The sequence below is a fragment of the Castanea sativa genome, chromosome 2 (assembly GCF_040712315.1).
Source record: "Castanea sativa cultivar Marrone di Chiusa Pesio chromosome 2, ASM4071231v1".
Taxonomy (NCBI): domain Eukaryota; kingdom Viridiplantae; phylum Streptophyta; class Magnoliopsida; order Fagales; family Fagaceae; genus Castanea; species Castanea sativa.
Genome location: NC_134014.1, coordinates 48,006,799 through 48,019,501, shown reverse-complemented (window position 1 = coordinate 48,019,501; position 12,703 = coordinate 48,006,799). Strand labels below are relative to the sequence as shown.

The window sequence follows — 12,703 nt, the reverse complement described above, 5'->3', positions numbered from 1 at the left end:
CGTAAAATACCTATCTTAAAAAAATGAGTTAATTAGGCATAAAATGTTCTATGCTGTTCTGTTTTCCGAATAAGAGAAAGTGGGGAAAAAGAAGAAGAAAAGAACTGATTTGTCCATATCACTGGTGCCTAGATTTATAAGATGTATGGTAAAGATTTTAAGTACCAAAACTTTCACCAATCACCATAGTTTGCTCATTGCTGTGAGATATGCTGGCACTGGCAGGGACATTTTTGACAGCAATTGCAACTGAAACGAAACCCGGCTGTTCACGTTTAATTTTGCTATGTAAAACAGAATGTGATATTATGTAACGAGTGTGTGGAACACTTTCTTTCTTTTTGTATATATGGGGGTGTAAATTCCATGTGTGATAAAGTCGTTACGTGCACCTTGACCAGAGATAAGATAATTTCTGGTGAATGTGGTTGGCACGTAGCGTGGTGTTATGATATTTTTGTGACTACAAGTTCCATTTTAACCAATTGGACACCTACCGGCTACCATTTGCATCACGCTAGGAATTGAATCCAATCTCCCTTGCATTGACGGGCCCTCATTCCTCTTTCCAATGTAAACCAAGAGTAGGAATTGAAAGTCAATTTTTTAATTGTCAATCTTTTTAACAGTATGTTTGGTTGTAAATGAGGGGAAGAGAAAAGATGAGAAGGGAGAGGGAAAAGATAAGGAAAGAAATTAAAAAGAATTTGCCTCCTTTTTACATGTTTGGAAAGAGAGTGAGAAAAGAAAAGAAAAGAAAAGAAAATATTTAATTTAGATATATGTTTTTGCCTAAATACCCCTAATAAAAATTAGAGTGTTTATTTTGGTGATGGATAAAATTAAAATTTTAGAAATCATTAACAGTGGACACCCTAAAATTGCAAGCTTTGTTACTTGTCTTTCTTCTCATTTTCGCCCAATTTGGGCGGATGAGAAAAGTGGAGTCGATGGATGCTCTATACTTTCCTTTTCTCTTCTTTTCTATTCTATAATCTCAATCAAACTAGAAATATTGTCATGTCAGCACAATTTCCTTTCTTTTCTCTTCTTATCCTCCGTTACCAAACAAAGTGTAAGTTTTAACCATTGAAAGCAATTGCACATTAAATGTGTTCTCTAATCTCTACTCTTGTACTAATGCTTGATTAATGTTATTATATTTGCCTCGTAAAAAACATGTATTGAACATTTTTTATATGGAATAGAAATGGCATAGGACAGCATCAAAAAAAACAAAAAAGGCTTAGGACAATCGATTTTAAAATACGACGGGTCATAGTAGGTGCTATGCTAAGCCGATATCAAGCATCAACAGTTGCTTATTACTTCCAAGTCCCATCCCGATTCTCAAAAAAAAAAAAAAAAAAAAAAAGTATCATCCCACATGTCAAAGCTCGGCCTTTGTCAGTTGTCTTTTAGCCTCCTTTTTGTTTAAAAGCACCAACCATTACATTCAGATCTTCTAGAATTTTTAAGATAATTTATCAAATAGAGTACTTTTAATCTTAATCTTTCACTTAAAATTTAATAGGTCAGGTTAAATTATATCATTAATTCTTAAACAAAACCTTAAAAATAGATTCTACATCAGCTATTAAAATGAACATGTCACATTTTGAATTTATTTTTAGTTTTAAAAAATTTTAAAAGTCAGATCTAAACTCAATCTCTCTGCTATGCCAATACCAACGACACCAAACTTTCCTCCGGTGAGATCTGAGCGCCGGAATGAATGAGTTAAGCGGAGCTGGGTACCAGGATTTTCAAGATGACTATGTGGATCAAATTATTGTGATGTAAATTTCACGCCTATTTCAACCAGAAACCCCAAGGGATATATCAAAAGCCTCATTTTTAAACTACTTCATAGCTGGAAGCAAATGCAGAAACACTCTTTACAAAATGTTTTCCTGTCAACGAATATAACCTCACTCCAAATCTAAAACCCAACAATTTCCTCAGATACATTATTACAACGGACAAGAACCTACAAATTCGTAGGCATACTCCGTCATAGTTTCCTTTCATTGCCCATTTGAGGGACGGAAAACAGTATAGCCATTGACACCACATGCCAGATTTGAATAATCTTGATTATAATAGGAGTAACCATCCCCCTCCATTCATTCCCAGCTCAGATCTCGCCAAAGAAAAATTTGGTAAAGTTGGCATTGGCATGACAGAGAGATTGGGTTCAGATCTGACTTTTAAAATTTTTTTAAACTAAAAATAAATTTAAAATGTGACGTGTTCATTTTAATAGCTGATATGGAATCTATTTTTAAGCTTTTGTTTAAGAATTAATGACATAATATAATTTGAACCATTAAATTTTAAATGAGAGTTCAAGATTAAAAGAATTCTATTTGCTTGAGTAACTAAAAACACTATAAGATCTGAATTCTCAACAGTCACTCACTCATTCCCTTCTCTAAATTTAAAATTGTTGATCAGAGAAGGAAGAACACACACCAAATAAAACACTCTCTCCCTCAATTTCCACTTAAAGTGCGGCTGAAAAAAAAAAAAAAAAAAAACTGCAAAACGCGCTTGGGCTAGACGCAGACGCCAAAACGCTCTATCCAAACACATTCTTAGAATGTGGCGAAGGAGCTTTAGCAGCAACGCAACTGCAACGAGCGCGTTGAAGGACAAGAAATGGGACGCTCTGGTCATCGGCGGCGGCCATAACGGCCTAACATCCGCCGCGTACTTAGCACGCGCCGGCCTCTCCGTCGCCGTCCTCGAGCGTCGCCACGTCATCGGCGGCGCCGCCGTGACCGAAGAACTCATCCCTGGCTTTAAATTCTCCCGCTGCAGCTACCTCCAGAGCCTCCTCCGCCCCTCCATCATCAGGTTCATCTTATTTCGCACATCTCTCTCTCTCTCTCTAAATTTTATGTTATAGTTAATTAAGCAACTGTGTTTATTTGCTTTTTTCTTTCTTTTTTTGTCAATGGAAAAGAGAGTTAGAGTTACGGCGACATGGATTGAAGCTCTTAAAGAGGAGTCCATCTTCGTTTACGCCTTGTTTGGATGGACGCTATCTTCTGTTGGGCCCTGACAAGGACCTTAATCATTCTGAGATTTCCAAGTTCTCCAAACAAGACGCCGATGCTTATCCAAGGTCCTTCTATGCAATTTTCTCTTTTCTCTTCGTTATTTATTTATTAATTTCTTTGTGTAATGAATGGTGAATGAGAGGTAAGATGGAGACTGGAATTGAACTCAGAATCTCTAGCTCTGATAACATATTAAATTGGTGAGTGTATTTAATCATTTAACCATAATTCTCACAGAAGAATACATACAAACGAATATGATTAGTCTATTAAGGAGCCACAGCTAATGCCGTAGTTTTGGGACTAATAAGGCTTTGATTTTGTGATTTACAGATATGAAAATCAGCTAGAGAACTTCTGTAAATTTATGGATCCGCTTTTGGATTCAGCACCTCCTGAATCTTTGCAAGGTGTTTCATCTTTCAAGGATCGTTTCAAGAATGGAATACAAAAATCATCGTTTTGGGCTCATTGTTTGCGGCAGGCTATCACCTTGGGCCAAAAGGATATGGTGTAAGAGTTCATGTTCTTGATGTATAATCATTTCCTTGTAGTCTTAACGAATTGCTTTCTGGTTATTTTTACAAATACAGTTATTTGTTGTGGTCAAGTGTATATGGATTCCGCCAATGTTCTTATGGCACCACTGGATCTGCCCCCTCCTGTGGGATTCAGGTCTTTCAAATGGATTAATTTTATGGTTCGGATTAAATATTACAAATACAAAGGTATATCTAGTACCTCGTAATTTAAAATTTTAAATGACGTGGCATCATATACACAGTACATGGTTAGATATACAAGAAATAAAATCTTAATCCTAAATGGACTCGTAAAATGGAGAGAATCCTAGTTCATTTGGTTCTAGGGTCCAATCTCTTGAAAGTTCATGTGGATTCCGTGGCTGCTTGATTTATGTAAAAATTTGAATTACAGTCTCAACCTTTTTATGATATGTATTTCTTGATTTTTGACAGGGACTTTATGGACCTTTTATTGTCCCCAGCATCGAAGGTTTTGAATAACTGGTTTGAGGTTATCATTATAGTCTTGATTTCTTTGCAATTTTATCCTTTAAATTTTTCGATTTTATTTATTAAGATATATTGCTTCCGCTTATGTCAAAACTCAAAAATGATGTTCAAATTTACTTCATTAACTAGTTTCAAGTATAGGCATATAGAAATCTCACTTGGGAAGGAATTTTGATCATTTGGATTGTTTAAATTAATTTTTTAAGTATTCATTGACATAGCAGAGCTTTTCATTGTGTGTCATTCCTCATATGTAAAGTAACTAAAGGATTCTTTCTTAAATTACATGGTAGGATATATTCATGTTATTGTTCACGTTTACTCATCAAAGTGTTCTCGTAGTGATTTTGAATATAGTCTTGTTGGGGGCATAATAGACTATGACAGTTTTCTAACGGGGTTTAAACCTTATAAAGTTTTAAGACTAGTGGTTCAATGAATATCTGTTACTGACATTGATATTTACAGACAGATGTTCTGAAGGCAACGCTTGCAACAGATGCTGTAATAGGAACCACGGTAAGAGTTGTTATTAGAAAAACATGGAGAAGCATTTTTTTGAGCAATGAATCATTCTATATAACACAAATGGGCATGTGAACAACCTGAAAAACTATTTGGCACAATTTCTGCTACATTATAAGTATTAATATACAATTGACCTCCTATAATCTGTACAATAGGGGAGTGTCCATACACCTGGGAGTGGATATGTTTTACTTCATCATGTGATGGGAGAAACTGATGGCGATCGTGGAATTTGGTCGTATGTATCTCTAACAATGGCTTGACATGTAATTTGTTCATCACAAAAACAGCATTATAAATTGCCTTTGATCCTTTTCCTATTTAAAAGAAGTCTAGATTTCTTTGATTGTTAATAGCCAAATATGTCTGAAAAATAAAAATGCTTAGTATTTTTTGTATAATTGAATAGAAAAATGAAGCACTGATACATGGTAATTCTAGTGTAGAAATCAGAATAAAGGGATGCCAAATCCTCTAACTTGATGACAAAGAAACTTTATCAATTTGGTAAATACTAAAAATGTGTAATATTATATGTTTGTGACTTACATTGACTTCAGAAAGCTTTACGTTTAGAGAGATTTGCAGAAACAATGGACCCTTCTACATCTTTAAATCATCATATATTTTTCTTAAGCTCATATGATGTGCCCATTTGTTGGTCAAGATTAATTAGTACCTTTACAAAAACCACAAATTAATGCTCTCCCCTTTTCTTTTTAATGTTGGTAGTTATTGAATTGGGAAATTAGCCATCATGTTTAAATTTATACAAGTATGAGTTATTGCTTTAAGCTCCCTCTTAGAGAACTGGTGTACTTGAAAACCAAGATTTCTCTCCTTTTCTTGTTAAACTTGGTAGTTATTGAATTAGTCATCGTGTACGTATACAAGTATGAGCTGTTGCTTTAAGCTCCCTATTAGAGTACGGATGTACTTGAATCTTAATATTTGCTGTAGGTATGTGGAAGGTGGGATGGGCTCAGTATCCTTGGCTATCAGTAATGCTGCTAAGGAAGCTGGGGCTCATATTGTCACAAGTGCAGAGGTATATGTGTCTGGAATCACTCCAGTAGTTTTCAGTAATGCACCTCCCTCTTATAAGTACTTTTAAACATTATTCTATAAACTTCAATTTGATATTATTCGGTTGCATCAGTGCAATTTTGTAGTCAGACACAACCAGGATAGGCATGGAAATGTTAGATTCTAGAAATTTAATTAAATCTTAAAAGATTTTAATGGAAGGTTCAAATCATTTGAGACAATGGAATGTATTGAGTTGGTCAGGAATTTACAACATCATGGAAATACTGTTCTAAATTAAAATTTTGAATTTGTACTTTTAAATATGTTGAGAGTTGCTTTACTTGATGCCTTATTTGGTATATCAGCATGCAGAGTCCTGGTCTAATTGCCCTTTATGACTGAGTGCCTACAGAGGGAAAGACCTAGAGCTTGGGAAGCTTTACTAAATAGTTACTGTAGTTGGATCAAGCAGTTTAGAAGGGATGTTTTAACCTTCAAGCAGGTCCCATATTGCTTCTGATTAAAATAATTTAGACAACAGTACACTGAACACCCAAATATTTTAGATGATAGTGATGTAAATGCTGAGTTTAAGGGAAATATTCTCTTAATTATCTTTGATTTAGGGATCCCCATAAAATAGAATTGGTGTAATTCACTGCAAACTTTTTTTCTTCATTGGTTTCCTTAATATTCTTCAGCTGATGCAGTTATACTTTATGTAGTTGTCTTTTGCTACCCTTGATTTTTCATTTTTGACATTTAGGTTTCACAATTGTTGGTTGAAGACTCTGGTGCAGTGAATGGGGTTAGTTTTGTTGCATGGCTTCCCTCAATGGAGCAGATTTAAAGCATGGTCAAACTAATTATTCCATACATGGCTATTATCATTTAGGTATTGCTGGCTGATGGTACACCAGTGCATTCTTCAGTTGTTTTATCAAATGCAACCCCTTATAAAACTTACATGGTATTTTATTGACACTACTGATTTATTTTGAATTTACTAAAAGCATACACAATTGATATTGTAACCATGAGAAAGGTATTTAGTTTAAATTTCTTAACCCAGATTGGATTTTATTGTGATTATAGGTTTTGCTCATGTGACAGGATTTAGTGCCTAGAGATGTTCTTCCTGATGATTTCATCCGAGCCATTAAGTACTCTGACTATAGTTCCGTAAGCTCCCTGTTCAACTGTATTTACTTTGACAGTCAAGTGCATACCTTCTTTTTTTTTTTTTCTTTTGAGAAACCACTTTGTCTGTTATATTGGAATGCTTAGGTAGGAGGCAGATATATAACAGCTTCTTGTGTACTATAAGCTATTGAAGAAGAATGTTCTAATATTCCGTAATAATTAGGATTAGATGATTGCATGAAACTTGGTCTAAATGTAATCCATGACCAATTGTGGGATAAGTTTGTTAGCTATTGAAGAAGAATGTTCTAGCATTCTATAATAATTAGGATTAGATGATTGCATGAAACTTGGTCTAAATGTAATCTATGACCAATTGCGGGATAAGTCTATTAGATATATAACAGCTTCTTGTGTACTATAAGCTATTGAAGGAGAGTGTTCTAACATTCTGTAATAATTAGGATTAGATGATTGCATGAAACTTGGTCTAAATGTAATCTATGACCAATTGTGGGATAAATCTATTATGAACCTTTCAGTTGACTAAGATTTTGGTGCTCAAGCATTCTAATCCTGTCATTATTTGAAGTCATTGGGTTTATGTTACTTTGCAATAAGAAAAAATATTAGCAATCTATTGGCCTGAAGGATATAGAAAAATATAATTTGACAGAAACTAGGACCGTGTAATAAATGAAATTATGGTGGATACATAAAGGTCAAAAGAACAGCAGATGAACAAAATCCTCCGAGACTCTGTGTTCCTTAGCACTTTGTTATGCTGTGTAAAAGAATCTAATGATAAGATCCCATATCACTTCATGAACTTGAAGGTCAAAATGCTTTAATCTTCTATGATTCTGGAAAGTATTAAAAAAATTTATGTCTGCAGAAAGTTTACAGCACTTCGTAACTATAGTAGCATCAGTTCTAGTACATGGAAATTACCAAATGAGCCTGTAGGATCGATTGCAATTTGTAGCAGGACTTGTTTTGCAGTACTTAAAGTTACTTACTTCCTCTGTATGTGGCTATCATCTACTGAAACAGGCAACTACAAAAATTAACTTAGCAGTTAATAAATTGCCCCAGTTTCAATGCTGCAAGATAGGCCATCCTGATGCTGGTCCTCAGCATGTTGGCACCATTCATATTGGGTCTGAAAGGTAAGGCGTTATCTTATATTGGTTTTGGATCCACGAGCTATTTCTCTTATGTTCTCTGAGACAGTTAACTAAAAAGATGTTTCAAAATTGCTGATCACTAATTTCGGGCATCCAAGATTATGCTAATCCTTTGGCAATTTTATTTGGATAGGGTGAAAGGCACAGCTGACAAAAAATATTTGATGACAATGTTTAGATGCATGTCTAACCTGTTATTCCATTGCACTAAATTCGTCTAATGCTTTTCACGTGAGTTAATTTTTAGACCTTATAAGAGGGGGAAGTGTCCAGTGGACAATTGGCTCAAAACTCTGCTGGTTCTCTTACCAGCAACATCAAAAAGGCAGAAATGCAGAGGGGGTTTTATGTAGCAAACTCAATAACTGTAGGAGTTGAGCTCAGAGTATGCTGATAGACACAGCGATTGTCGCAGTTGTGGAATAAACTTTTTTTGACCAGTTCAGTTAACATTCCTAACATGTTGTTTCCCTTCCCAAACAACTCTAACATCATGAGAGTGAATTGTAAACCTTCCACTATAATGAACAGATTATTTGAAACATTTAGTTATATCATTTAATAGTAGACTACCTTCAAAAGTTGAGCGATCCTGGCAAATGTTCCCACCTTTAATTTTAGATTTCAATTCTGCGACCTTTACCTCTATTTTGGACATCTAATATTTTAATGCAATTCCAAACTTTCTTATATCTGTTCTGCCTATCTTTTAAGTATGGAGGAAATTCACTCAGCCTGTCAAGATTCTGCCAATGGAATACCATCACGAAGACTGGTCATTGAGATGACAATTCCCTCTGTACTTGACAAGACTATATCTCCACCAGGTACTTAACTTTGTCTTTGAGGCAATTGTGATATCTTTTTCCTTTTAGCATTTTCCTGTATGTCATTAAATTGATGGATTTTGCACACCTTCTGTATTTTCTTTACCAAAATCAAAGAAATTGAAGTGGAACCTCAAATCTGAATTCACTCTCATATTGTGGCAAACTTATGAAAAAGATGTCCATCAACTTATATTTTTACATTCTTACCCTTTCAGTAATTAGCTCACACACATCTTTCGGTTCAGCATGTGTTTCATTGGTGTGCAAAATGCATATCTCAAATTCTTTATATGCTTAATTTATGTTTTTATTTCTAGTTGTAATTTTGACTTTAAAACTTCTGTCAGCTGTTAGTTGTTTTGTGCGTGTGTGTGCGCGCGTGTGTGTGTGTGTGTGGGGAGGGGGGGTGGAAGAAGAGATCAGCGGTTGTTTGTTGCTCAAGCTAATTATGAATCTTTTTCTCTTACAGAGTTATTCAAAATATGATGTGCTAGAATTAACCCCAAATGTTCTTAAATAAAAATGGAAGAAGGGATGGATTGAGTAAGTAGGATGGTCCCTATAAGCTTTTGTGTTAAAACCACTCTGGAGAACCATTAGTGTGTGACACGGCCATCTGTATTTGCTTCATTTTCAATTATGTTACTACATTTTTTTTCAGTAATGATATTCTTTCATGTGATGATCTAGAAGTTGGGCATGATCTAGAGATGTTTTTATTCTCAAGTATCCTCTGCTTGCTCATTTCTCAATAGCACATCTGTCAGAATATCTTTGTTTTTCATAGGTAAGCATGTGATCAACCTGTTCATCCAATACACACCATATAATCCATCGGATGGTAGCTGGGGAGATCCTGCTTACAGAGTAGGTTATATTTTAGAAATTGGTGCATTGACATTGTACTGCAATTTCTTCCTCTTGCTTTATGCATAATATGTCTTTTATCTTTCAGCAGTCACAAGTTCTTTTGTTGTCCCAAATAGAAAATTTTCACTCTAATTATGATTTAATTTGTTTATGGGTAGCAGATCTTCATTGTTCTGACTAATCCTTGGAAAACTGGCAAATTATCTTCTTTGCAGGAATCATTTGCACAAAAATGTTTTGCCTTGATTGATGAATATGCCCCTGCATTTAGCTCATCGGTCATTGGCTATGACATGTTGACTCCACCAGATCTCGAAAGGGAAATTGGTCTGACAGGTACTTCATAACCACAAATATTGACCTAGGAGTTTCGACAGGATGTTCAGACAATTAAGTTAGGGTCTGATTGGCACTCTACAACCAAATAATCCTAAACCAAAACACAAACTCTGTTAGGGTTACACAAATATTTGGTTGCAGAGTTGGAATCCTAAACCAAGTTGACAGTGTTTTGCTCCAAACCTCCAAACTATTATGGGGCAACTTAAATAAGCATTCATGAATACTTTTTGTTACATGGCCTACTTAAAAAGCCATGTGACTTGTTTGGATGACTTAATCATTTAAACAAAATACACATGCCTGGTCACTTGTACCATCTATATAATGTTAAAAAGTACTAGCACTAAATCAACAAAAAGTTAGTTCACAGAAATATAAGTTTTTAAGACTTTGTTGTTATTGTTGGGACAGAAAAGCTTGATAATTTGTTTACTTTGACTATTCTCATAAATTAACCAAGCTGCTTATTATCATACAATTTTATAAAGATACTGTTTCTTAAACCATTCTAATCTAAAATGATATTTAACAGGAGGGAATATCTTCCATGGTGCTATGGGTTTGGATTCTCTCTTTCTCATGCGGCCGGTAAAAGGATGGTAATTCATAAAAGCATATAGATGTTTACAATTAGAACCATCATTGAAATTTGTCTTTTTCTTGCCATCTTTCTTACATAGTTTGATAGTTACATGGGGAAGTATTGAAATCTAATTTGATTTGTGATTTTGGGAACAAAGGTCAAATTATAGGACACCACTCCAAGGGCTGTACTTGTGTGGGAGCGGGGCCCATCCTGGTGGTGGTGTGATGGGTGCACCTGGGCGTAATGCTGCACAGCTAGTTCTTCAAGATGTCAACAAATCATAAAATTGATATATTAAAATTCCCCAGCCATATGGTCTGAAATGAGCTTATAAAAAAAACAAAAACAAAAATTTGAAGGCTTTTAAAAGTTCCTATTTCCTTTTTATTCTCTTAGTGGGATTTGTTTTACTATTAGTTATTTTATGAATCAGCACTATCTTTTCCTTGCTATCTTTATAAACGTCAGACCACCCTGGCTTTCTGTTTCCCCTCACATGTAGACAAATAGATTGGAGCTTCTACAAAGCTAACTTATAAAAGTTGGTTTTTCGAAAGCTATAGTTGATTGGGTCCATTAACGAATGCTGAAGTGGGAGTTGCTCAATATTCAATTAAAGGGGTATTTGTTTATTTACTTTGGCTACTTTTCGATGTAATGGGACTTGCTCAAATCCTCCATAATGAGTGAATTGAACACCTTATTACATATTTTGATTGATTGTATTTCTTGAGTTAAGTGGGTAACCTGGAGTAGGAGGGAAAAAAATTCATACCCTTGTAGAAACCTATTCACAAATGTCTACTAAGCATTGTGCATCTAAAATGTAGTATTTATTGTTGCTACATTTTTATTGAGTCACATCAGCGTAACATTTTGGTCCATTTAGTTTATTTCAGTCCAGATTGAACTATTTGGGTTTATTTCAGTCTATTCAATCCACTTTGGTCCATTCTCATTTGGTCCATTTCGAATCACTTAGGTCCACTTTGATCCATTCGGTCCACTTTGATCTATTTCAGTCCATTTCAGTGATGCTTTGAGAGGAAAGGGTTGTGTAGAAAGATGAGCTGTTTTAGTAAAAATTATGGCTCATTCTCAATGTAATTGCTGTATGTCTGTAAATTCTTGATAAAATTACTTTTTTATAATATAAGTAGTGAATTACTTATATCTACTTCCTTAATAGGCCATTTAATACTTATAAATAATGAACCGTTTTTTATTTTTTGTTTTAAATAATGAACCGTTTGTAAGTACTACAAACAAATGTCAACCACATTACATTAAAGTATTATGTTTCCTTGAGAAGTATTATGTTTCCTTGAGAAGGGGGAAGGAAATCCTTACAAAATTTAAAACACTTTCAAATACAAATATAGATAACTTCATATATAAAATTAAATATATTATATGACTATATTTTATTAAAAAATTATTACATTATTTTAAGAATGGTTTGAGACTAACACTTGTAAATCTCATATTCTATTTTCATTTTCACTTAACAAAGATACAAATTGTCAAATTTTTCTGGGAAGTGTCCTATTAGTAATTTTAATCCCACAACTTGTATGATACATTCTGTGACACTGGTTGAACCACACATATATTTCTCAGGAATTTTCTCAGCCCGGATTTTTCCCAGCCCGGACTGTTAAACACTAAAGCCACCCTGCCCGAAAACATTGGGCCTAATTTTAAGAGGGCTCAACTTGTAAGGTCTGAAATAAAAAGTCCACCCAAATGAGGTCAGGCTATATCAGGCCCAAGCAAACGGGTTTTATAGTCGAAAGGAAAAATCAAGCACAGCAGCTTAATCCTATAAAAAAATAATAATAAAAAGCACAACAGCTTAACTTTTTGTGAATTTCTTTTCTTTTTTCTTTTTCTTGAAGAGAACTGTTTGTGTTAGATTAATTTTTTGCTAAACAAAAGTGCAATTGTAGCTTTAAAATAAAAAACAGTTAAGTTTTAAAAAGTTGTACATGAAAGTGAATGAACTAAGAGAAAATAGTTAATTCAAACCCACACGAACTAGATTTTCTATGAAAAAAAGGTACTTTTCAGCTACAAAATATGAACCGCC

The 12,703-nt window shown here is 34.4% G+C and overlaps 1 protein-coding gene across 3 annotated transcripts; it reads left to right on the top strand.

Moving 5' to 3' along the window:
- The first annotated feature begins 2,424 nt into the window (after positions 1 to 2,424).
- Positions 2,425 to 11,360, top strand: LOC142625666 (uncharacterized). 3 transcript variants are annotated; one of them, XM_075799342.1, is made up of 16 exons: positions 2,425 to 2,859; positions 2,969 to 3,130; positions 3,399 to 3,578; positions 4,043 to 4,079; positions 4,568 to 4,618; positions 4,783 to 4,865; positions 5,588 to 5,675; positions 6,423 to 6,464; positions 6,552 to 6,626; positions 6,770 to 6,838; positions 7,853 to 7,968; positions 8,701 to 8,813; positions 9,604 to 9,683; positions 9,902 to 10,022; positions 10,561 to 10,627; positions 10,769 to 11,360. In XM_075799342.1, the coding sequence occupies exons 1-16, from the start codon at positions 2,603 to 2,605 to the stop codon at positions 10,896 to 10,898; spliced, it is 1,671 nt and encodes a 556-aa protein (XP_075655457.1). In that variant the 5' UTR covers positions 2,425 to 2,602; the 3' UTR covers positions 10,899 to 11,360. The 3 variants fall into 3 exon arrangements, with proteins under 3 accessions (XP_075655457.1, XP_075655456.1, XP_075655458.1); XM_075799341.1 differs by having other exon boundaries at positions 4,043 to 4,100; XM_075799343.1 differs by lacking the exon at positions 9,902 to 10,022 and having other exon boundaries at positions 4,043 to 4,100; positions 10,769 to 11,009.
- The last annotated feature ends 1,343 nt before the right edge of the window (positions 11,361 to 12,703 follow it).

What these genes read in the sequence shown, in the direction of transcription:
- LOC142625666 (XM_075799341.1), top strand. Translation starts at nt 2,603, where the DNA reads ATGTGGCGAAGGAGCTTTAGCAGCAACGCAACTGCAACGAGCGCGTTG. An exon ending in CTCCGCCCCTCCATCATCAG is followed by an intron (nt 2,860 to 2,968) that starts GTTCATCTTATT and finishes TCAATGGAAAAG; the next exon opens with AGAGTTAGAGTTACGGCGAC. An exon ending in GGCGATCGTGGAATTTGGTC is followed by an intron (nt 4,866 to 5,587) that starts GTATGTATCTCT and finishes TATTTGCTGTAG; the next exon opens with GTATGTGGAAGGTGGGATGG.